The sequence below is a fragment of the Fringilla coelebs genome (assembly GCF_963513975.1).
Source record: "Fringilla coelebs genome assembly, chromosome: 3".
Taxonomy (NCBI): domain Eukaryota; kingdom Metazoa; phylum Chordata; class Aves; order Passeriformes; family Fringillidae; genus Fringilla; species Fringilla coelebs.
The window spans coordinates 91,280,800-91,305,047 of record NC_140030.1 but is presented as its reverse complement, the minus strand read 5'-3'; the positions used below and the strand labels follow the sequence as shown (position 1 = coordinate 91,305,047).

The following is a 24,248-nucleotide window of genomic DNA, read 5'->3' as shown; positions in this document are numbered from 1 at the left end:
TTCTTTGGCTTTAGTTAATTGTCTGCTGTATGTCAGATCCCCATCTCAGAGAAGCAGAGTTTTCCAAAATCTGCTTTTTAGATTCATCATAGACCACCCTTGTTGGCCTTCACACAATCTCCAGTCACAGAAACCTGTCTGTCTCCTGGTATTGGTGTAAATCTCTTGTTCGGAGGTTCACTCTTCATTACCCCCTCTTACTACCTATGTCCTTACCAATCACACCTTAAGATACCTTTGGTTAAATAGTCCTGTCTTTGGTGTGATGATTGATACTGGAGTCATGCAGCTTTACAAATTACATCATGCAATTATAACCCAGGTTTTTTAAGTACTGTTTTGGGTAAGGAAGGCATGGTATCAAGCTGAACATGGTAATGTTTAGGTAACTTTTATGGGTGAGTCATCAAAATAGTGGTGGTAATTATTCAGAATGTGGTGGATATTGAACTGAATTTTTCATGTGGTATCTTACATTTATATTCCAAGTTAAAGTCCTTGTCTGCCTTCATGCCACTGTATTTGGGTGCCCTACTTTTCAAGTGTCCTCTACCTCTCTATTGCCTGTGCCCTTTAATGATGACCTATTTGTTTCTGTGCCTTCAAGCTTAATTATTTTTTAAATTTAAATAATTAATTAAGCCGTATGTAGATAGGTAAAAGGTATGACTGGTGATGAGCTGACATAAGAAACATGTTAATGAATGGAAAGAGAAAGCATGGGAGGAAGAAGTGCCATCAATAGAGCTGAAGGATTCAGTCTGAGGGAGTAAGGCTGCAGTGAAGCAAATGGCATTCTTTTCCATGCAATATATCTTTGAAAGGATGCAGTGAGTTGAGGTTACAAACCATCTATTCATGCAAAAACCTTGGGATGGCTGTGGAATTAATTCCTTTAGTGCACTAGTTTAGTCCTTACGTTCTTTATTATGAATCTATTGCCGCCTTACCTTCTTTTAGGGGACTAATTTATGATTGCACAAGAATTGGAGTGCATGTCATGCAGACCTGAAAAAATGGGCTGAATATCAGCAAAGTGACTTGACGTAGGAGAAACCTGGAGACAGAAAGAATGAGGGTGTTTTGTACCCCCTTATTTTCTCCCTCCCGATATCTAAGCATAGTTTTCAGTTCTTCACAGTCTGTCATTTCAAGGCGATGTATCAGATCACTCCAAATGTCATTTGGTGTCTTTGCACACCTATGAGAGTGGTATTTGTTAAACAGCATGGTCACAGTTTGACAGCTGGTGTCAAAATACAGCCAAGTAGTTTGTTGTGTGATGAGTGCACATGACGTTCCCAGTAGCTGTTTTTACACCAACGTCTCTCGGTATTCCAAAGATTTCTCTTCTTCCTTTTGACACTGATCTTTCCTTTCTTGTGCTTATTTCCCCTTGCTCCTTATAAAGCTGCTACAGGAAAGAAAATTATTAATGTGATGGTGAAAGCTAAAGAAAGGCAGCAACTGATTGTGCATTGTACATAGGACTCTGGTTGAAGATGACAGCTCTGAGCAGGTGACCTTGAGGTAGAAGAATGTTGACATACAAGGGTCTTTTGTATTCAGGCAGTAAGGTAGTGAGAAGAAGGGCAACCTCTTGGGGCAGCGACACCCAGTTCTGAAACACCACGTGATGCTCTTAAAACAGCATGAGTACCTGCCCGGAAAAAGCAGTAGTTCTTTACAAACATGGTCTGAGAAATTCTGTAGTACACCTGAAAGTGGTAACATTACAGCTGATGACTGCATTCAGACCTCTTAGTATTGAAGGTAACATTAAGTGCATACTTCAGTATGACCTATAAAGTTACATCCAGCCCTTGATTTTTTTTTGGTAACCATTTCTACCTGTGAACAAATATAGCAAATGTGTGTAGATATGGAGAAATCTAGTTACTGTGGGGTGCTTAATTGTATAGCTGCTGTTAATTCTCCTTCCCTTTTTGTACGGTACCTGCTTAATAATGCTATTGTCAATGCTGCCTTGAAACATCTTTCAGGGAAAGTAAGTTATGGTACCATCATAGAAAACTTATGTAGGATTCCTTGTGTTTCCTATGGTAACAGAATCCGTTCAGAATCACTTGCCTTCCTTTCTCCAGTTCCTTCTTTGTATCGTATTGCCTACTTCCTATTTGTGGTTTCTGTAGGACTGGGAGAGTAATAATAATAACAACATACTGATCAGATGCTTGGCCTTGTAACCTCTGAAGCAAAGTTCCTTCCTGTTAACCAAATGAGAATGCTGGTGCTGTTCCTCCATACAAGTTCTAACTTGGGCAATGTTCTCTATAGCCAATGAAGCTGAGTAGGTTTGAATTCAGGGCAGAGTCTGGCCTTGAAGCATTTACTGAAATCAGGAACTTTGAAGTGTTGGCCTTTTGGATTTTCTAATGCTGGTGTCAGGAGTATAGGCTTACAGCTCTTGTGGTGTTTCTGTCCATACTGTGGCTGTTGGGGTCCTTGCTGCATTCATGAAAAGTGCAGTTAATAATCTGGCTGATGGCCAAGGCACAGCCATGGTCTGGGCTACACAAAGGAACTACTGGACTCGTGCTAAGGTTTGTTTGCTTGGGCCCAACCCTTCCACTTTGGGAGTGATCTGAAACTTCACCTCACTCTTCTACTGGGGGTGTGCATGTAAGCAAGGTTTATAGGTGAGGCTTGGCTTTGGCAAAAGTTTGGAATTGGTTGATTAATTAAAAAAATAATATAACCAGATTCTAATTGAAAAACAATGCTGAGGTGGTGAGATATTTTTTTAAGATAAGCAATCTGGCCAACTTCTTAAAGAAGGTCCACTTAGTACACTGCCTGTAACTATTTTTATATAGTTGCTCAAAAAACCTAAAACATTGTGAGAGGTTTTTGTTGAGCTGTGTGAAGCTAATAAAGAAGGATGTGCTACTAAATAAAGTCTTCAAATCCTTGTCTCTAAGGAGTTTTAACAAAGTTACTTAGGAATAAAATAGTAAAGTCCTTGGGAATTACCATAACTAGCAGAAAAAGGGTCTTAAAGAGATTTTTTGTTGTTGTTTTAAAAGCATTACCATACTTATATCTGCATGCTAAAAATCTGCTTTCAATCAAAATAGGTTTTTTAATAAACCAGGCTTCTCTGAATTATCTGCAAAAAAAAATTAATTTTTTAGAATTAAATTGTTTTCAATCAATGAATGAAGTGAATGGTGGAAATTGGAATCGTTTTCTATAACAAAAAAGCTTTGAACAAAGTTATTAATGCTTTTAGCTGAAGTAAACTGTAGAATAGCATTAATGAACTCCAGTGCTATAACCTTTGACTTCAAATTAACATTTTTAGGTTACCCAAAACTTTTTAAAGTAGTTGAAGTTCATGTAATTTGTTTCCAGCAAGGCTGATAAGAACATACCTAAAAATACTTAAAATAGTGTAGCTTGCCAGGGGATCAAATCTTATATTTTTCAAGGTGACCTTGCATTTATTTTTCTGGGGAGCCCCCTGCACTTGCATTTATTTTTCTGGGGACCCCCTCCCACAAAGCTTATAGTGATTTACAGCTTTAATATGAAGGAAATCAGCCAAATTGTTAACGTTAATTTTAATAGGATAAAAACTTTGTTTGGGGTTACAGGGAAGTAAAACAGACCCCAACTTTTAACCTAAAGCCAGCAGCCTAGGCTAAGTCTCCAGACCTACGGGTTTCTGAAAAACACAGTCCCAAAAAAAAAAGGAGCCGAAGTTTTTAAAGGGCCTGGCTTTAAACGCGGAGCGAGGATCGCGCTTGGGCTGGGGACTCATCATGCCAGGGCGGCGGTGCGTGTGCCCGGGCGCCGGTCTGCGGCGTTGTGTCCCGGCGGAGCTGCGCGGCCGTGCCGTGCCGTGCCGTGCCGGGCCCGGCGGTGCGGTGCCGGTGCTGGTGCCGGTGGCGGTGCGGGCGCGGAGCGGAGCCGAGCGGAGCCGCGCTCTCCTCCCGCTCGCTTTCTCTTTCCCCCTCTCTCGCTCGCTCCCTCTCCCGCTCGCTCTCCCCCCTCCCTCCCTCGCTCTCTCGCTCTCCCTCTCTCTCTCCTACACTGCCAGCCCCTGATGTGATGGCGAAGAAACCCCGTTGACAAGGCACTGCTTTTTCATGACGGTGAGTTTCCCTTTGAGTGTATTATAATTTTGTGATAAAAATTTCAAGGAAAAAAAAAACACACAACCTCCTTCCTCCCTTCCTTCGGGGAGGGAAAAGAGAGGGGGGAAATCTATCTCCAGACAGACAGAAAAGAAAGAGGAGCAAATTAACAACCAGGAGTTGCCAAAACCAGGATATTAGGTTTCAGCCCAGAGAGCTATTGGCTCTGGGGCTATGTATATAAATATATATCTAGAGAGAGAGCGAGCGAGAGGGGAGACGAGGAGGAAGAAGAGGGATATTTTGTGGGTGGCTGTTGTTTGGGCAGATGTGGATTCACATGGAAATGAACTATATATATTAATTTTTTTTTTCCGCGAGGCTGGTGGTGGTGGCTGCTGAGGGCACTTAAAAAAAAAGTTGTTTCTTAAAATAAAGGCGCGGGGGGGGGTTGAAGGGAGAGATAAGGTTTCAGGTCCAGGCTGATAGCTGCAGAGAGGGGAGAGGTTTGGGGTGGCTTTTTTTTTTTTTTTTTCCTTGCTGATGCCATGCAAATTCAGGAGAGGAGGGAAGAAAAATCTCTTTTAATGACTCATTGATTGAGCCGGTTTAAAATTAGTTGTTGTTGTTGTCTTTTTTTTTTTTTCCGCCCCCTTGATGGCCATCAAGAGAGGGATGGAAAGAGGAGAGGAGGGAGAGAGAGTGTGTGTGTATGTGTGAGTGTGAGAGAGTGAGAGGGAGAGAGGGGGATAGAGAGAGTGTGTGAGGGAGAAAGAAAAATAATCTTTTCAAATCTCCTCCCTCTTTTTTTTCCCCCCTCGTTTCTTTGCTTTTCTCTAAAGCTCTGTGGTCTGTGAAACAGTCTTTTCTTCCTCCTCGTCGGGAAAATGGAGACACTTCGTCTCTCTCCTGGCTGTGCAGCTGGGAAGGATTTTTCTTTCCTTTTTTCCTTTTTCGCTCATGGCTTGATTTTTTTCTTTCCCCTTTCCACTCGCCACCACCCTAATCTTGTCTTTTCTTTGAGCTTGTGTCTCAGAGTTGTACCTGCTGGGAATTTATTTTTCACTCATTTCCTCGTTTTCGGTGTCGCCATTAGATTTGATTTGATTTGTTTGGTTTTTTATTTGCAATTTCCTCCGAATCGCTCCGTGCCTCCTGCTTTTAACCGAGGAATGGAAACGGTGCCGCTTTTTGTGGGTGCGCGAAATGCTCGGGCGGTAGGTTTGGGCTAATGCGATTTTTTTTCGCCTTTTCGGGATCAAGTTTTTCGATGTGCCTTTTATTTTATTTATTTAATTTTTTAGTTTTCTTTTGGAGAGAGAAAATATTTAATTGTAACGCCTCTTTAAAACACAATAAAGCGTCTCTTTCTGGAGTGACCCCTTTGGCTTCGCTGTAGAGTGGATGTGAACCCGATCCTTTGTGCTACTGGGATTATTTTGCGTAAAATGAGCAGTATTTTGTAAATAGACTTTTTTAGTTGTGGCTTAAAAGAGTAGTCGGTTGTGAAGGGGGTTTTCTAAAATGGTCACTGTTCACATTTATTGAGTCATGGGCGATATTCAGTATGTAAATTATATTTTGCTTTTTGGTATTAATTACAAAATTCAGTTACAGATGATGGTAGAAAACAGGTATAGAGATGTTAAAAGCTGGGCAAAATCGAACGACGCGTAGAGGGCACGTTTATATTTCCTTAGAGCTGTTCCTAATCACTGTGGGGAGGAATGAGATATGGAGGCCTCTGCCTTTCGCCATTCCCTGCTCGCCGCTCCTCTCCTTCCTCCGCCTGGGCAGCACGGGGTGGCCGAGGGACTGCAGGGCAGAGAGGAGAGCGGCTCCGGCGGCGGCCCCGGCCGTGCCCGGGCTCGGCGGGCAGGCAGCCCCGGCTGCGCGGGGGAGCGGGAAGATGGCGCTGCCTGGCTCCCTGCCAGCGTTTGTTGCGCAGTTTCACCCGCTCTCCTCCCCCACGGGCGCCATTTTAAGGTCCTTTCTGCTGTCGCCGCGCCGTGTGGGGCGGTGCCGTCGCGCCCAGCTCGGGCCATATTTCTGTGTCTTGTCTGGGAAGCTTTTCTGCTTTGGGAGCCGAGATCTCCCCGAAATCATCAAAGCCTTGCTTCCCTCCCGTACCCCCTCACTCCTTTCCTAATCCTTGGTCCCCCTCTTGAGGAGCGGTTTAACAGGCTTGGCTCGCACGGGCCCGTGCGCGCAGCTTCAATCCTGCCAACAGCCCTTACAAGCGTGTTTCCTTTACCCCTGAAATACGCGTTTCTTGTCATTCAGCGTATAGGAATTAAAAAAACAATATTCGAAAGAACGTTTTTTCTGAACGATGGCCGAAAAATAAAATATGACATTAAAAAAGAAATCCACCTTTAAAAAATGATCCGATGTAGTGCACAGGACAAGGTATTATTCTTCATTGAAGAGGTTTCAGTAGTGCTTGCAAAAATAAAAGCATAGGTAATTTTTTGGTGGGTAGGTTGCTCATTTTGTTGCTGTTACTGTAGTCTTAGTAATATTTTGGTGGGGGGAGGGACTAGTATATTTTCAAGTTTTTATTGCTTCTTTATGTCCAAGGGTAAGCTGCTTTTCCAAATTACTTAATTTGACAGCTCCACCTTAATATATTTTTAAAGTTTTTTTTCCGTGCTGTTTGTAGGAAGAGCACGGCAAATACCTTTTTTTTTTTTAAAAACCACTTTTTTTTTAACATTTCTGTATGATCTGCTCAGAGCTCATGAGGCTTGAGTTTAATACCAGCTTCACTTGTACCTGGGAAGAGCAAAGTGTGCTGCCCAAACCAACTTATGCTGTGCCCGCTAAGGAGTGTGGAATGCTTGTGTAGTTCTTGGATTTATGTTTTTTGACACATCAGAGGAGGGCTTCCCCATTCTCATTGCTCATTCCTGATAGAAGTGGGAGATTTTTTAAAATTCAGGAATAACCTTAAGACTGTTGAAATTTTTTTGCCTGTTGAGGGGTTTTAAATAACACTTCTGTGAAATATACTTATTGCTTGGAATATACAAAAAAATTGTCTGGATGTAAACTGTCTTTTATAAAGACTTTCCTGGAGACTTGTTAGCATTTTAGCTTTGAAAAAACCACCAGCTATGAACCTTAAATTCTTTACAAAAATTTCGAATGTGGAATACAGTATTTGTTCACATATTTCATAAATCATTAAATTCACTGCTTCTTGAAGTGATTATTTCCATTAACAGGAATCTTGGGATCAAGGTGGTGAATTTTTTTTTTATTGGTAGCATATTTATAAAGAATAAAATTTCTCTCTTATGCCTGAATGTCTGGAAGACTGTGTGTGATTTTCTTCATTAATTTGTGAAAATAGTGAAGAAATGGCAGAAATGGGATAAAAATGACCGGTTTATATTCTCTCAGGGCCTAGTACTTGCCAAATGACTATATATAATCTGCACAGTGGCCCGCTTGCAATAAAGCACAGTATATTCTCATCTTGCATTGAGATCTTTGTTGGCTACTACTTAAATATTCCAGACCTGTTCTTTTTAGATGTGCTTTTGTCTGAGTTTAAAAGTTTGTGGCTGTTGTTGCAAGTAGCACTTTGCATTGGGTGTCGCTTGTGTACATTGCTGGAGGAATGCAGAGCTCACCATGTTGATACAGTAGCCTGGTTGTGCTTCCATTGATTCACCCTGGCTTACTCACTGGTGTGATACTCGGGTGTTCAGGTGTGTGCTTGTTTTGTGCATATTTGGAGTGCTGGCTTTGTGTGTGATATCTGTATCCTGGGGTAAAATGCTCTCGCTAAATGTGTGGACTCAGTTGAGGTCAGTGCTACAGAGATGGTTGTACTGTAGCTAAGTATTTACATCACTTTATGGATGTGCAGCTTTCCTGCCCCAACTGTTCTTTTCCAGTAGAGTTTATCTATTAATTTTAGTTCTTCTGAGAGGAAAGCCCCGAAGTTGTGCTAGTATAAGCTGCATATCCAGTTCCCTCCAAGGTCCCTTTCTGTATTCATGGAGTTTTCCAGCAGAGGTAAGCCCATGGCTAGAGCTGAAGAGTGCTGCTAGAGCCTAGATGTGCTGCCTGCTGCCTTTCCAGAGTTCTGCTGGTATACTTCCACATGGTTTCCAGAGAAGTTTTATCTGCATAGAAGTTGTATCTGGGTTTCACACTGAGGCTCTAATGGTCAATGATCGTGCCTCTTCATGCTGCATTAGGCTTGTGGTAAATCTAATGGCTGCTGCTTTTTAGGGTAGATGTAGCAGCCAGCGTGAAAGTGTGTCATTGCTGTCTAAGTAGTGGCTACAGAGCAGGCATAAGAGCCTCTTTGATAATGTAGTCACTGTTCAGAGAGTTGGCAGAATTCCTTACAGTGGTTCTGCTGGAATAAGCTGCATCTGTACTTGAAAGGTTTTTTATTGCCATACAGACATAGGGATTGTCTACAAAAACAAGTGTGTTTTCCTTTCTTGTGGTAGGGGAAAAGCAGTGACAGTAATAAACTGTTCTAACATTTGTTGTGACCTGCCACTGTTTTAATTTGAAAGAGTGAGCATTTTTGGGAGGGCCCTTGTTACACCACCATAAATGCATTAGCACCAACCTGAACTGAGTTTTTTTCCAGGTCATCGCATAGTTAAATGAATATGTGTATTTTTTTTCAAGGTAATTCATTCCTGCTTTCAAAGTTGAAAAAAACCCCAACTACTCTGTCTGTAATATTTTACTTTAGTTTAGAATTGTTGAGGTTTTAGACAAAATAAAGATTACCTTCATTAACTAGCACAGAGGGACTATCAAGTTTTTTTTTTAAATTGCTTTTCTTGCACTAGTTTAAAAATGTTCTAGGGTTAAGGGAATCCTTACCCAAAGAAAGAGAAAGAAAGTAGGCAAAATCACTGTAAAAACCTAACACAGTAACCTTTCTCTCATTGAAGGGATTGAGAAGGGGTGGTGAAATGGAGAGGGGAAGGTCTGGAGAGGAGGATTTAACTTCATTGCGAGCGACTGATTATTTTTGTAAAGTCTGATCTTATGCCTTGTCTGAGGTGGAACTTGCAGTAGTTTTACTGTGAACTTGATCCAAGTGTGGAATTTCAAGATCTGATGTTGGAGCTTGAATTTATTGAGATAAGTCAACTACAGAAGTTATCTTGGCCCCACTGAAATAGGTGGTGAAATTTCCATTGGCAGTCAGCAAGGCATTGGCTTCAAGGACAGCATGAAGAATTTTTGCCTTGGATTTGGGGTGTTGATATGGACTGCACTTCTAAAGTAGTTACACATCTGTCAATTAATCTTATTCAGTTTTCAGTAGATTTCTCAAACATAATAACTGAAAGGAGTGTAAATGGCTGTTCAGCTTAACTATTGGCAGTTGGTAGCAGATACTAACTGTGTCTGCTACCATGCTTGTGGCAAAGTTTGGTTTTTAAACTAGTATGGACTAGAGTGGCAATGAAAATGTATTAATTGGGCATTGGTTTATAAATGAATTGAGAAATGTTCCGTTCATAAAGAAGTTATGGGCCTGTAGAATATTTTTTCAACATCTCTGAAAACTATATGCTCACAATGAGAAGTATGAAACTTGAGTATTCTCAAGTAGAAACAAGGTAAAAACCATCTGAGGGACTGACTGAACATTTCTTGGAGTATTATTGAACATATGCTAACAGTCTGTACTATAGCATACAGTAGTTTGTAGAAATGCTTAAGAGCCTTTCATATCTTCTGGGCAGGTGAATGTTTCCTTCCTAAGGAACTACTGAGATCCTGCCTCCTTTGTGTCTTGTGGGATGAAACCGGGACTTTTCAAAATGTTTTATGAATATTGAAATTCCTGAGGAATTGTGTATGTGGTGGAGCAGCTTGGAGGACAAGCTCACAGCAGGCCATAGCATAGTGATGAGGATAGTCACTGCTGGAGGAAAGGTCTGAGTCCAGCCTTTAGCATGGGAGATCCCATGGGATAAGGAAGCATCCTGACCTTCAGGCTAGGGTTACTCCAGATTTTCTCGATGTGGTTTAAAAAAAAATCTGTTTCCTGATAAAAGTCTTGTTAAGATTTTGATATTGCCAAGAGCAGCTGTGGATGCAGTAGGAAAAAAAATTGTATTGAATAAATCAGAAATTGTGTGCTGAACATGTATCTCAGGGAAACTGACTGTAAAGAGCCACACAGGGTGTTCACACATGTACCTGGTGTGTTGACTGTAGCTGGATTAGCCATTACTGTCATACATACTGTTAGCTGAACTGCACATTTCCTTTCTTTCCTTAACATACTAAAATAGCACTGTAGTTTTTGGAAGTTTGATAAGTTACTGCATTTGGCAAGCTCAAATCAGTATTTTTTTAAGGGCCTACTAAAAGGAAATGTATGGGTTGGATAAACAGCCTATTGTAGGTTGTGGTTTTTATTTACACTTCTATGTAAGGAGCTGGATGTGTAAGCATCCTGTCCTCTTGGGTGTTCGTCTGCCAGATCTTAAAAACCATGAAGAGGCATAATGTTGTGCCTAGCAATTCCTGAGAGGAAGCACTTTTGTGTTTCTTTTCTTGTTGCTATTTTTCTGATTTGTGAAATGTTTCTATTTTTTAGAGTAGTTTTTCTTATGTTTTTCATCATTCTTTTGAATATTTAAAAATACAATTTCTTCTCATACTTTGTGGCATAGAGATGTCTGAAATATTGATGATAAAATTCAGTTCTACAGCTAATTTTCAAGTATTGCAAATTCATCTTAGATGTGCTGTTCATATTTAGGTTCTTGGAATGACAACTTATTTTTGAATATTAAGAAGGTAATGCTTGCAAAATGCACTCTGTTATTAGATTAGAATTCCAAATTTCTTAGTTTTTTAGCTGTGTTTTAGAGCACAGTTTGTGGTAGATTTTGCAACCATGTAGTAACTTTTGATCACTCTGGAAATGAAAATATTCATAAGGAGTAATTCCATATTGTAGGATATAAGTACAGCATAGTTTGTTTATGAGTGAACAGTAAGTCTTTGTGTTTCACAAAGTGCTTTTAAAAATGATTATTTTTCCTTACTCCTGTTGTCTTGAAATGACCATTTTTGGATAATTATGACTTCCGAGTGAGGTTTTAGTTTGCAACGAATTTTTCAATATTTACCTCTTTTCCACTGAGTACTTGTCATTATTCTGCAGCAAATAATTTTTTTACAGTAATGAGAGGGGGAGGTGGAAATACCTCTTAATATCAATTTTTGTATTCCATCCATGTAAAAATCAATTTCTTGAAAACAGAGGGTTTGACATGGTAAGCAGCTCTTAAGTTGATTATAAGATAGAGTCTTGGTTTCTTACAAGTCTGAAATTCACTTTGCAAGATACTAGATTGCTCAAAAGTAGTATTGGCTTGAAATTTAAGAATAAGCTATATGATAATAAGGGTTTGAGTTTATACTCTTTTCTTACACTTCTGTGTTGCAGAGAATGCAAGTGAGATCTGGTTGTTCCTGTCTAGGAGTTTCCTTCACTGAATCCGAGGCTGCCTGTTGGATAGGAACCTGAGAGAGAACTGACAGGGTAAGGCAGGCAGTGGTTACAGCACCTTAGCAATCTGAAGTGCACACTAGGATGATATATTACCCAGGGGATGATGAAACAGCTTGGGGTTTTTCCCCCTAGTTAGAAGCACACAGAGCAAAATATTAACACTGTGGAAATTAATGAGAGTTTTGGTGGAAATTTGTGTGAGGGAAGGGCTTCAGTTCTGGGTGTTTGATCTCTGCAGTCCAGTGTGGAGTCACTTAATGCTGCTGCAATCCTTTTATGTAATTTAGCAAGGGATGGATTGGGTTAAATAGAGTTATCTTACATCCATGTTCAGAAAGGTTGTGAGGGATGAAAATGCCACGAATTTGATGTAGCATGCTCAGTTCACACCAGTACCATTCTCTGCAGTGACTGTTGCAGTAACTGATTTGTTCTGGGTTTGTTGTTGGGGTGATTGTTTTTCCAGTGGCAGTGCATTTCTTCAGATATTCCATAATTGTGTTGGGATTGTAGATTAAAATTCTAAATGGAGAATGATAGAGCAGCATAACAATTTAGAAGATTTTATAGGACAGGTTCATTATAAAGCATGAGAGAGATCTTGTCAGAATTCCTGCTGACAGGATGTGTACAAAGGCGTACTGAAGTTGTGAGGAAGTGGGTGTATGTCATAACTCCAACACTAATTGCTTCAGGTGCTGGGGATGTTACTGTGTGCAAGTTTCATTATCTCCCATTATAAAGGTTTAGCTACAGCAGTCATTTCCTTGCTCTAAAGCATTGATTTCCAAAGGTCAGTGTTCACTCTCAGGAGTCATGCTGCCAGTCAGGAATTGATCTCATGCATTTGTACAAAACTCTCAAGTCTGGATTTTTCCAACAGTTTTGCAGACGGATTTATTTATATGTGACTTACCAAGTTTTGATGTTGATTATATCATGCTTTTTGGAAATTATTTTTCTAGATGTTGCTTGTCTAAGCTATCCATTAGCTTGTGCTTTTTACAGAAAGTGAAAATAGGTTTATTGCTTTGTATCTGAAATGATCTATTAAGTTTGTATGAAATTATTAGTGACTTTGAGAAAGAAAAATAATTCTGTTGTTGCAAGCTGGAATATAACTTGAGTAAATTTAAAATCCAGTGTTTGCAGCTCTTAGAATATGGATAGTAATATGAAGTGTGTGTGAATAGTTTGACTGCTTTTGGGCAAATTTGGTTTTAACGTCACTGCAGGTTGTAGGTCTTGCTTGTGTTACATGATACTGTGGATTGTGGAGTATGTTGGTTAAAAGTTCAGGGTGGTGAGGACCACTGGGGGTTACCTGGCCCTGCCCCCTGCTGTAAGCAGAACAAGCGTCACAGTTAGAACAGGCTGGTCAGGGCCATTTGAGTTTTGAAAATTTCCAAAGAGGGTGATTCCACACCCTTGCTTGAGCATTCTTGTTTGTGAATGTTTTTCCTTGCATCTGGTTGAGATTTTTTGTGTTACATGTTTTGGCTCTTGCTTTGTGTCTTGCTGTGCGCTGATGAGAGGAGACCTGCTTGGCTCATCTCAGTCCCCCTTTTAGCAGGCTGCAGGTAGCACCTGGGTTTGCCTTCTGTTGTCCAGGCTGAAGAAAGGCAGTTCTTTCATGTGACCACATGATTTTACTTGCACTCTGTTGGACTCCTTCGCTTTGTTTTGTATTTCTTTTAAGAGCAGTGTCTGTGTGTAAAAGCCAAACAGATTTCAGCTGGGAGCTCATGAGTGCTGGTAAAAAGGGAATAATTGCTCCACTGGCCCACTGCCTGCACTGTGGTGATGGGTGTATTCATGTGTGCTACAGCCCCACACGTGTTTTAAGATGACTGAAGCACTGCTGCCTTCCCTTCCCCAGTGTTTAACTATCCACCTACCTCATTCCCTCTCTTGTGCTGGCACTAGTGCTGCTGTAGCCCTGTGGCAAGCCAGAACCAATCAAGAAGCTCATCCTAAGTTGGAAAAATCAATGTATTTTATCAGATCAGTTTTTGTTCCAGATGACTCTTCAAAGCCTTGAGCTGACCCAGGGAAAGTGGATGAGAGGAGGGCAGGACTGCTTTATTCATCTTCTATTGCTCTTTGCTCTGTAGTAGGTCAGAGTGTTGAAATGAAGGCAGAGGCTTTAAGGCCAAGTAATAAGAGTCTCCCAGAGGATTGGCTTGCATAGCTGGGATTTCCTTGTCAGTTTTATTACTTTCAACTTCTCTTATGTTCCGTTCAGAAGCATGTGATAAAGGGCATTCTGGTTATTTCCCAGAAGGGATAGGCAGGGCTTCTTGCACAAGTACGTGTTATCCAAGTTGAAATATATCCTATATTCACCAGTGTGGTAGCATAGATACGAAATAAAATGGTAGGGGCTTTGCTAATAAGCTACAGGGAATATCTGTGCTGGGTTGTGACTAATTAGTGAGGATTGCCCTTTGTAAATTAGTTGGATGTACCAGCAGGGCTGAATTTGGCCTGCTTCTTATAAGCAGATTTTTTTTGTGGCTTTTTTTAAAGACACTGTAGACCAGTATAGATAATTAGATATTTGCTTGGCTACATTGTAACAGCACTCCAGCAGTTTGTGTGACTTCCTGAAGTGTATTTTCCCCAGCTGTCTCTAGTGTGGGCTCTTGGCAGGGCCCTGGATGCATTGGTGGGTCCCAATGGCCCAGCCAAGCCTCGCCTAGAGCCTCCACTGGCTGAAGTCTCCAGAGACTGATACAAATGTAGAAGTGAATCAATGTTTAAGGGTCTAGGCCAATGGTCTCCAAATGTTTTTGATTGCACACCCCTATTGGTAAGATTTTTGAGCATGCACCCCCAGTATATTTATATTAATTTGCATACACAAGTATATGTGTGTATATTAAAACTTTATGTACTAGTGAAGTTTTAATTTTTTTTAATATTTAATATTTTCTTCTTGCACCCCTCTGGATTTTCTTGCACACATCCTGCTTTGAAGACCACTGGTTTAGGCTTCATAACTCTTTACTTCACTCATTGTGGCAGGTTTTATTTTCAAACTCTCATGGCTTAATATGATTTATACCCATTTTGTACATTACTCATTGCTGTGGCCCACTGTATGTTAACAGTGAGGAGGACACAAAACTAGAAAAGATAGTTGGCAAGAAAAGTAACAAACTTTGCTGTCGTTTGTGCCATAGGAAAGGTTTTAGGAAAATTCCTCAGGACAGGCTTGCTTTTGTTAACACACTTTTAAATGGTCATCTGTGTCAAGGTCACATGTTGCTCAAATTCCTCTTTTCGAACTAGACTTTTGGTTGAATTTGGTTTTGGGTGTGCAGGTTCTCTGATTGCTGCTGCCTCTGTTGCTCTCCTGAAATTAACAGGGCACTAATCGTTTGGTAATCCTTGTGGAAAACAGCCATTAGTTAAAAAGATTTAAACTTGCAGTGTCTTGGTTTTGGCTGGAACAGAGCTGATTTTCTTCCTAGTGGCTGGAACAGTCTGTGTTTTGGCTTTAGGATGAGAATAGCACACTGATGTTTTAGTTGTTGCAAAGCAGTGCTTGCACCAAGCCAAGGCCTTTTCAGTTTCCCATACTGCCCTGCCAGTGTGGGGGCTGATTTGTATTTGCAAGTAATAATAAATACTGACCAGGACTAGAAGAGCCCTGCCTCCAGCTGGATGAAGGAAGGGGACAACCAGGTTTGACTCTCAGATTTATTGGAATGTGGATTTTGCACATGGAAGGCACAGGACATAGAGGACTCATTTCCACAGCAACCTCATGGACTCCTGGGCAAAAAAGTTTGATATATCTTCTTCCCTATCATGGATCAGCCTCTGGGAAAATCCAACAATACAAAGGACTGTTAAAGGCCACTCTGAGAGCCAGAGATACTGGGACATACAGACATTGGGATCGGGGATCTGCTAAAAGGGCTGGCCTTACCCAATCAAAACTTTCACATACTGTGAAAAGTTTCACATACACAGAAAATTGTGTTGTGGAAGGCAATCTGGGTTGTTCCTGTTTCGGGCAAAGGCAGACCCATCCATGGGACTGGATTTGCTCAAGGGCACCTGGGTGCACTTAGTGGATAATGCAGAGGGATGAGGAAGTCTGATATGTACTCAAGGGGATTTGATTTTGGGGTAGAACAACCAATGAGGATGTTAATTGCTTTATAATACTGTATTTCATCACCACTCTGGTTGCTTTATGCCATGCCATGTCATGCTTTATGGTATTGCTGTAAGGGTTGCTCAGATTAATGAAGGATGAAGGCTGATGCAACTGAGCAAAGTGCAGTGATGCTAGAACCAGACTTCAGCATGTAAAAATCCCAACAGCATTTACCATCTCTTTCGCTTTGAAGGAATGATATGACAGATGGAGCCCAAAGTCCTGGACTAAATGAACTCAGTGGACATCTTTGAGGGGTGGCCCATGGATTGTGGGCCTGTATGTCTGCATATATGGCAAAAGGTGCTTGTAATTATGTGGGATGCATTGGAAAGTGTGGGACCTGGGCATGATGAGGTTGGTGTAGATTAAAGGGTGGATATTGTCTTGGTTTTGACTGGGGTAGAGTTACTTTTCTTTCTAGTAGCTGTGTTTTGGATTTAGGATGAGAATAAAGTTGATAACACACTGATGTTTTAGTTGTTGCTGTGCAGTGTTTGCACCAAGTCAGGGACTTTTCAGCTTCTCACAGCACCCTACCAGTGAGGAGATTGGAAGTGTGAAAGAAGCTGGGAGGGTAAATAGTCAGCAGATCAGACCCCAACTGACCAAAGGAATGTCCCATACCATATGGCATCATGTGGAACAATAGAACTGTATTATCTGGGGTAAATTCATAGGAGTTTGCAGTATGTTGGGTAGATTTTTCTTGTATCGCGTTTAGCTAGTAAAGCCAAGTGTATGTTCAGTAGTGGGTGTAATAGTGAAGATTATGTATTGCTGTTAGGATTATTTACATGCATTTTATTTTCCTTCTGATCATTCTATGCAAATTTTGAACAACTCAGTGAATTTAACAAATTTATCTTAATTTGTGTCAGTTGCTTTAGTACCTCCAGAGTATTAATTGAAGAAAGTTCTGTGCTATCATTTCAGCTCATAGTGAACCCTTATGATGATAAAGTCATGGAGAATATTTGGTTATGTAAAGGAAAGAGATTTTATGATGTTTCAATAATGCTGTCAGCATTTCCACAGACACGTGGGTTGGGATATACAAAAGTAGGTTTGCAGTGTGAAAACAAGGATAATTTTGACTTTGTATAAATTTTTGCTTTTGGTTAGCTAGGAGACTTTTGGAACCTTGTTCTTGAGACATGGGTATGCTTTCAGCAATTAGAGGAAATAACAGCTTTCTGTAAGTAGTACTATCAGTACAGTTAAAACAGAATGCTAATTGCTTATTAATTTATTCTTACTAATACACATTTAAATATAAATTTCATGGCATCATACTATGTCATGCTGTTTGCTTAGTGTTGAATTGCAGTATCAGTGCTCAAGCTGGTGGCTCTATGCAAGAGTAAGCAGCTGGATCGCTGAATCATGGGAGAAATTGCTTTTCGTAATGTGCATAATCACCTCATGAATGCTGATTTTTGTCAACATAGAGGTAGTTCTCTGTAGCTGTGCTTTGTTTTTCTGTTTTCCCTGAGAGGTGATACTGAATAATCCTTACACTGACATACGCTCCATTTCTGCTTCACCGTCACTGTAAGCTAAAGCACACAGACAGAAAAAAATCCAAATAAGGATCTGCAGTATAAAGGACACAGTACCCTCTGCTAGTCTCAATATAAGCTATTTTCAGAACCAGTGGAGTTTAGAAAAATTTCAGGAAAGAGGTTACAGAATCATAGGACAGCCAAGGTGGGAATGGGACAGCCAAGGTGGGAATGAATATCTGGAGATCATGTTGTCCCCTGTCCTGCTCAGAGCAGACTCAACCAGAGCAGGCTGCTCAGGGTCAGAGCAGGCAGGTCAAGGTGGTGGTCCAGCTGTGTCTTGGGTATCTCCAAGGATGGAGACTCCATTACCTTGCTGAAAAACTTGTGCCAGTGTTTGACTACCCTCAGAGTTTTAAAAAAGGAAAGTTTTTTTCTTTTGTCTACATAGACTTTTTGGTTTATTGTGTTTTGATTTGGGCCCTTTGCCTCTTGTTCATTCCCTGGGTACCACTGAGAAACGTTTGGCTCAGTATTCTTAACACTCCCACCAGGTATTTATATATAAGGTAAAGATTCCCCCATGGTTTTCCATTCCTCAGGCAGAACAGTCCTGGTGCTCTCAGTCTCTTGTGTAGCAGGTGCTTCAGTCCCTTCACAGTTTTAATCATTATGGAGATCAGAATGAGGAATGATTCATGTGGATCTGGTCAGGGACAGTAAGTTTCTATTTGTCAAGAAATAAGAGAGAGAGCAGAATGAATTTAAGCCAAAACTGTGTGACAACATTTGAGTGATCAATATGACAGCACAATTTTTAAGGGAAGTTGAGAAAAAAAACAAGCATGGAATGCAATGATCAACTTGATGTGAGTAGAAAGTATGGTAAAGATGAGACTGGATAACTTAAAGGATGCCAGGGTACCAAGAAGTTTTGGAAGCACTAACATCAGTTGATAATTGAACTGGTGGATTAGATGGGATCCTCGCAGTTATGGACAAGGGGGATGATATTCGGAGGTGAATAGGAGAGCCCAGAATATGCAAACAGAAGCTTTGAAGGAGCAGCAGTTGGAGGGGAGAGTGAGTGTGAGACTTTTTGGTGCAGCAGTCCCTGATGGAGTAGGCAGTGTGTGAGGAGTGGGTGGTTGTGACACTGTGAGGCTAAATGTGCTCTGCATTTCATAGTTGCCCTCAGGTTGGGCAATGTACATAAATTCTCTCCCTACCCATTGTTAAAGGAACTGTCAGAACTCTGTACTGTTAAACTCAAGTTTAAGTACACTCCTGAATATTGCTGAGGAGAATCTGGAAGTGGCCATATTGACCCTTAGCTATTGCTAAGAAAGGTCTGTTAGAAAACAGTCTTTCTTTTAATGCTTACTCGTGTTTTGGCTTTAGTTTTGATTCTAGGCTGTAGCAGCATCCTTGTGACATTGACCTAAGTTTATTTACCTTTTTGGCTGCTCAAATTAGTGGCTGCAGCCACTAATTTGTAACAGTCTTTGTAGGCTCTGTAGTAGTTAGTTATTCCCTCTCTGGGATTAGCTGGGAATAAATTCCTATAGAAGCATTTTTATTGGAGTCTTAGATTGCATTCAGTGTTGATATTTTTACTATAAGTCTTAGAAGTTCTTTTTAATCAGTTTGGTTAATCACTTGTCTTTCTCTGATTTAAAATTCTAAAAACCCCCTGGATGGTAAAACATTGCATGGGATTTCATAAATCTTTGCATGTGACTGAATTTAATTTTGAGATAAATTAGCAGACATCTGTAGAAGTTACAGGTCTACTTAAAAACTTTGTCAGTAGTAGACAACTGTCAATTTCTTAAATTGTTTAATAAAAATACTGAGGTATTCCAAATTGGTTTTGTTGTTGAAAACAAACTTTTGTGTGATATATGTCAAATATCCACCTTCTTTTTTATTCTAGTTGTCATGGATGATGACGATGATGAATCCTGTCTCCTTGATCTTATTGGGTAAGTTTTCCACAAGAATTATTGCAGAAAAGTTTGGAATAATAATTTTGCAAAATCATCTTCTAGAAGGTGATTCTGTCTTGGTATTGTCTAAAGATGAGGTGACTTGCAGTGAAATGAGCAGACATGCTTTATGTCTTCCATGTGGAGATGTGTGGAGTGCAGAGCCTTTAATCCCAGTGGATGCTAGCTGACAGTCCACTTGCTGACATTCTCCTCAGGAGAGGCTAAGGAATGTGTGTTCATGAAAAATGGATTCTCTTCTCAGGTAGTGCTAATACCAGATCAGTGTTGATGCATGTTACTAGGGATGCTACTACAAACTTCATAGCAAATAACTTTTTTTTAATCAAATCCCCAAAGATGTAAATTTTTTTGAGTAATGAAACTAGATAATTTTTTAATACTAGGGTTGTATTTTAAGGGAAGAGTAAATTTTTTTTTTTAAATTTGAAATACTTAAATATTTCATTTCTACTAGTAATACACATTTGCATCTAAATGTTAGAAAAAAAGAATAGTTCTCTGTACTGTTTCCTATTCACAATAAAAATATACCAGCATTTTGGTCGAATAGACTTATTTTAATAAAATCAGGGACTTTGGGAGTTGTTGGTGGTTTTTTTTTGTGGCCCCCTCCCCTTATTTCCATAACAGATTTATATGGAGTTATATTAATTCTACATGGCAATCTCCAAAAATGATTAGGATAGCTGAAGCTTGAACAAGTTTTGTGTGGATTGTAGATGTGACAAGTTGCCTTCCTTTGGCTATCATTTGTGTCAGTATTCAAGAACAGATAATATCCCATAAATGCATATAAAACACAAGAAGAGAATTGAGCTTTTCATGCCCAATACTTTGAAAAAACTCTGCTAGAAATTAGGCTGATGTCAGTCTCATAGCAGCTACTAAAAGATCATTCCCAGTTCATACGAGAATTTTTTACTAAGTGTAGGAAATAATAAGGCTTTTTACCTTTCTCGCACACCTGAAAACTTCCAGTGAAATGAGTGGGAGCTGTAACTTCAGAAAGACCAAAACAGCCTCAGAGTGGCTGCTGTAGTTTGAGGGTTGTTACGGATGCTGTAGCAAAAGCAGTGCCAGTAAAGGCTCAGTTACATTCTATGGAGTAACTGTTGTGCGAGGTTACTGATTGTGACCATGTGAAAACTCTTCCTGCTTGGAACATGAACATAAAGATGATCATGGGACAGTTAAGTGCTCTGTCACGAGCATGAATCATGAGGATCCTGCTACAAGATCACAGGTGGTCCAGAAAGTGAAGTGCTCTCTATACAGATGAGTGTGTGAAAAATTACAGTGTTCTTGCTGCTGCTGGCAGCAATTATTGTCTTAAGCATCTACAAGAATGGAAAACATTATTTTTTTTAAATCTGATCTGTGATTTGGTAAGTGCCATTTAAAATTCCTTCCTTACTAAAGGCAATATTTAAGGTTATGAAGTGTTCTTAATTTTTAATTGCATTTTGCACGATTGGAAGACAGCGAGGGTGATTAGTATTAAATAGCTTGGTTATTTTACTGATAAAATTCATGAGCATAATAGAACCCTATATGAGATCATGAGTCCTGTGGTCCTTAATTTTTGAAATTCTGTGAAATCTACTATGAAAATGACATTTGTTTTAAAATATATGTAACACTTCAATATGGTAAGCGTAATAGTACAATAAAGTCCCTGCCAAGTACTGTTATGTCTTTTGTAAATCCATGAACACAGTTGATTTTTTTTTTATAAAGAAAAAAAATAAAAGTGAGTAGAGGCGTGTTTGTCCTTTTAGAAGAGTAGTTGTGAACTTGAAAGATCTTTGACTTTATGCCTCTTTATTTTCTAGGACTATCAAACAAGAAGGAGACATTTTTAGTTACTTTTTTACATGATAATCTCCTGCTTCTAAAAAATGTTTTATGATTACTTGTTAATCAATAAACATGTTTTAAAAATCAAAGAAACCCATGTTAGTTTACTCCTTATGCTAAGGGGAATGCTGTATAATTGTTGCATTATAATAATCCCATGTAACACAGCCTTTTACTCTTTTTACTTGGTCTATACATACAGCTAAATTAATGTATTTGTGTTTGTTTGAATTTCTGACACTCATTCTATCAGGCTACATTTTATGAGTTTTATTTAGTGCTAGTGGTAAGTTAATTAAACACACTGAAATTCATAATATTTAGTTAGTTATTTCTATGGTTGGTTTCACTTGGAGAAGGTGCCACTTTTTCTTCATGAGGGGACTATAACTCTGGCAATCATCAATTTTTATTAACTTGTGTCAAAGATGACAGAAAACCCGTCAAAGAATCAGGTTTGTAAATACCCTATTAGATGCTAGCTAAACAAGGCATTACAGTTTGGCTGTACCTGTTTTAGTTCTCACATTATTTGGTGGTAGTATATTCCTTAGGTTTCGTACTGTGTGCTGTCATAAAATACCATGTTTTTCAAGAGAATATGAGTATCACCCTCATAAAGGGAGATACAATAGAGTGCAGCTAAAATTTTGTGATCAGCATAGTTTATTTGCTTGAAATGCCTTTATTTGCTTGAAATGGCAGCAGATATGATCAACATCTGGAAGCTGTGCTGATACAGAAACACAGAGCCCCAGATGACACAAACTTTCAGCTTTGCTTGGATTCAATAAAAGATGTGTTTTTACTAGAAACCTGATTTTATATGAAAACAGTATGTGGCTTAGTTAAATTAGCCTCATTAGTAAAAAGGACTTCCAAAAAGTGTTAATGTCTTTATTTCTTTTCTCCCCTTCAGGGACCCACAAGCACTGAATTATTTTCTACATGGACCTAGTAGTAAATCTGTAAGTACATTGCTGTGTATTAGACATAGATAAGCTTCATTGAGTCCATTAGTTCTAAACATTATTTTTGTCTTTTACCAGAGCAATGAAGACTTGACTAATGCAGAATATTCTGTAGCCAACTCAAATTCAATTTTCGCCAACTCCAATGTAAGTGGTCAGGAGATAAATTACATTAGTATTGAGATTGCATGCTTCTGTATGGCTTTACTTGGCTTTCATAAAACTGAATGAAGTAGATGTGGGTTTCAGCTTTTTCCTGTGAAAGCTCTGAATACTAACATAGAACCTATCTTGTGCTGTTAGTATTTCAAGTATTTCAGTGGGGAATTAATTGAAAAATACTGCACTGTTGGGATGTGTTTTGTAAATATGTAAAGCAACTTGCTCAGCAGTGAAAATGCTCTCTGGTGTAATTCTCCAGTAAACTGCATTCGTGGCTTTAGTGACTGTAGGAATAGTAGTGCTCAAAGATAGACCTTGCAAATTAGTCATTCATATGCTCTCTGTGTATGTTAGAATACCTTTTGTTTCTTACTTTATGTAGATTCTGAGCTGGCAGGTTTTTTTTATTTAATGAGTGAATTTTTTATAAAAAAATTCTTTTTCTTTTTGTACCCTTTTTTCTTTAGACTTTAGGAGGTAATTTGGGATGTGTCCTTCCTGTAACTTCAGTGTTAGGGAAGTTGCTTTGAATTCATTAGTTGTTGAAAGAAGTCTTCACTGTTCTTTCTTGCCAGGAATGTTTTGCAGTCCTGGACCATGTTTTACACAATGAGGTTGTGGAATCCCAATCCTTGGTGATAAATTCAAGGCTCTAGTGTGGGTGGTAGTTATGCTCTGAGTAGAACATTGGACTGGATGACTTAAGAGATCCCTTCAGATCCACATTTTTTGGTTTCATTTGTGTGTTTTTTAAAACAACTCAATTGTTATTCCCACAATTAAGTTATTTGAATACATAGAATAGGATTTTCTTGGTAATTCCTCTTCCTGTTGTACTGTTACCTTGTCTGTTTGTCTCAAGTTCATAACAGATACATGGATACATAACAGATACATTGTAGGCTTAAATAATTGGCATGAAGAAATTCTGAATATTATTAATCTGTGTGTGGAGAGCTAGTGATTTTCCTGTAGGTGCAGTAGTGCAAAGTGTTTGTCCTGTCCTTCCCCTTTCAGGATTGTTATTAAATATTGTAGAAGAAACAGACAAGCTGGTTGAGATAATGGTGAGGGAGTAGGGTACCAAGAGTAACAGGGCCAATTTTCAGCTGATGGGGAACAGTGGCTCGGACTTGGTACCAGGCTGTGGCCATTAGCAGACTGTCTGTATGCAGCACTGGCAGAGGTGGGGTTTGAGGACATATCCTAAGAAAGAAACAGGTTTGGGGGAAAAAAAGGTGACATATAACATGCATTTGTCATAGCCTAGAATTCCTAGCTGTTCTTTGTAGACATTCTTCTGATGAGCAGGACTAGGTAGGCAGGAGTCAGGAGTTTCAGGTATATTTTCAGAAAGTGAGTTTCCTTGAAAAATTTCAAGGGGCAGTGGGAGATTCTGGACAAAAGTGGGTTTGTTGCCTAGGGAGTAGCAGTTGGAAGAAATAAAATATTTGCTGAAAACTAAGAGCTTTCTGGTGTGTGAAATTGGGAGTAAGTAATCCAGAAGGCAGGTGATAAGAGGAGCAGGGATTCCCAGCATATATTCCTAGGATGGCATACTACAGTTTAATTCTCATCATGCTCTGTCCTCATCCTTTTGTATCTTCATTGGGAAGATGCCATCTTCTCTTTCCTCCTCTCTCCTGTGCTGACACAGGTGAAGAATGACTTGATTACAAATGCAGATTCTTACAGTTCATCGGGAAGGAACAAGTGTTATCATAAACAGATGGTTTCACAGTCCCTGCTTATAAAATGGGATACCTGAAAAGTTAAATGCTTCTGAGGCTTTTACTATTAAAGGTTTTGCAGATACTGAAAGTTCTGTCTTTGTATGTATTCAGAATTGCTACCATGAAGTAGGATTGACTGTCTTGCTGCCTGTCTCAGCCTTTCAGTGGCAGAGTTTAAAAAATCACTGTCGAGGGTTCAGTGCCTCAGCTGGTAA

At 39.6% G+C, this 24,248-nt stretch overlaps 1 protein-coding gene across 4 annotated transcripts in view; it reads left to right on the top strand.

The window, feature by feature from the left end:
- Nucleotides 1-3,987: 3,987 nt before the first annotated feature.
- Nucleotides 3,988-24,248, top strand: part of BICRAL (BICRA like chromatin remodeling complex associated protein) — a 35,583-nt gene continuing 15,322 nt past the window's right edge. The window contains exons 1-6 of one of the 4 annotated variants that reach the window (XM_084203527.1): nucleotides 4,434-5,317; nucleotides 11,557-11,652; nucleotides 16,919-16,991; nucleotides 19,235-19,283; nucleotides 22,087-22,135; nucleotides 22,217-22,285. In XM_084203527.1, the coding sequence (XP_084059653.1) occupies nucleotides 19,240-19,283; nucleotides 22,087-22,135; nucleotides 22,217-22,285 (162 nt within the window). In that variant the 5' untranslated portion in view covers nucleotides 4,434-5,317; nucleotides 11,557-11,652; nucleotides 16,919-16,991; nucleotides 19,235-19,239. Of the gene's footprint in view, nucleotides 4,119-4,433; nucleotides 5,318-11,556; nucleotides 11,653-16,918; nucleotides 16,992-18,042; nucleotides 18,168-19,234; nucleotides 19,284-22,086; nucleotides 22,136-22,216; nucleotides 22,286-24,248 lie in introns of those variants that run through there. The other 3 variants (XM_084203526.1, XM_084203528.1, XM_084203529.1) reach the window with 3 other exon arrangements.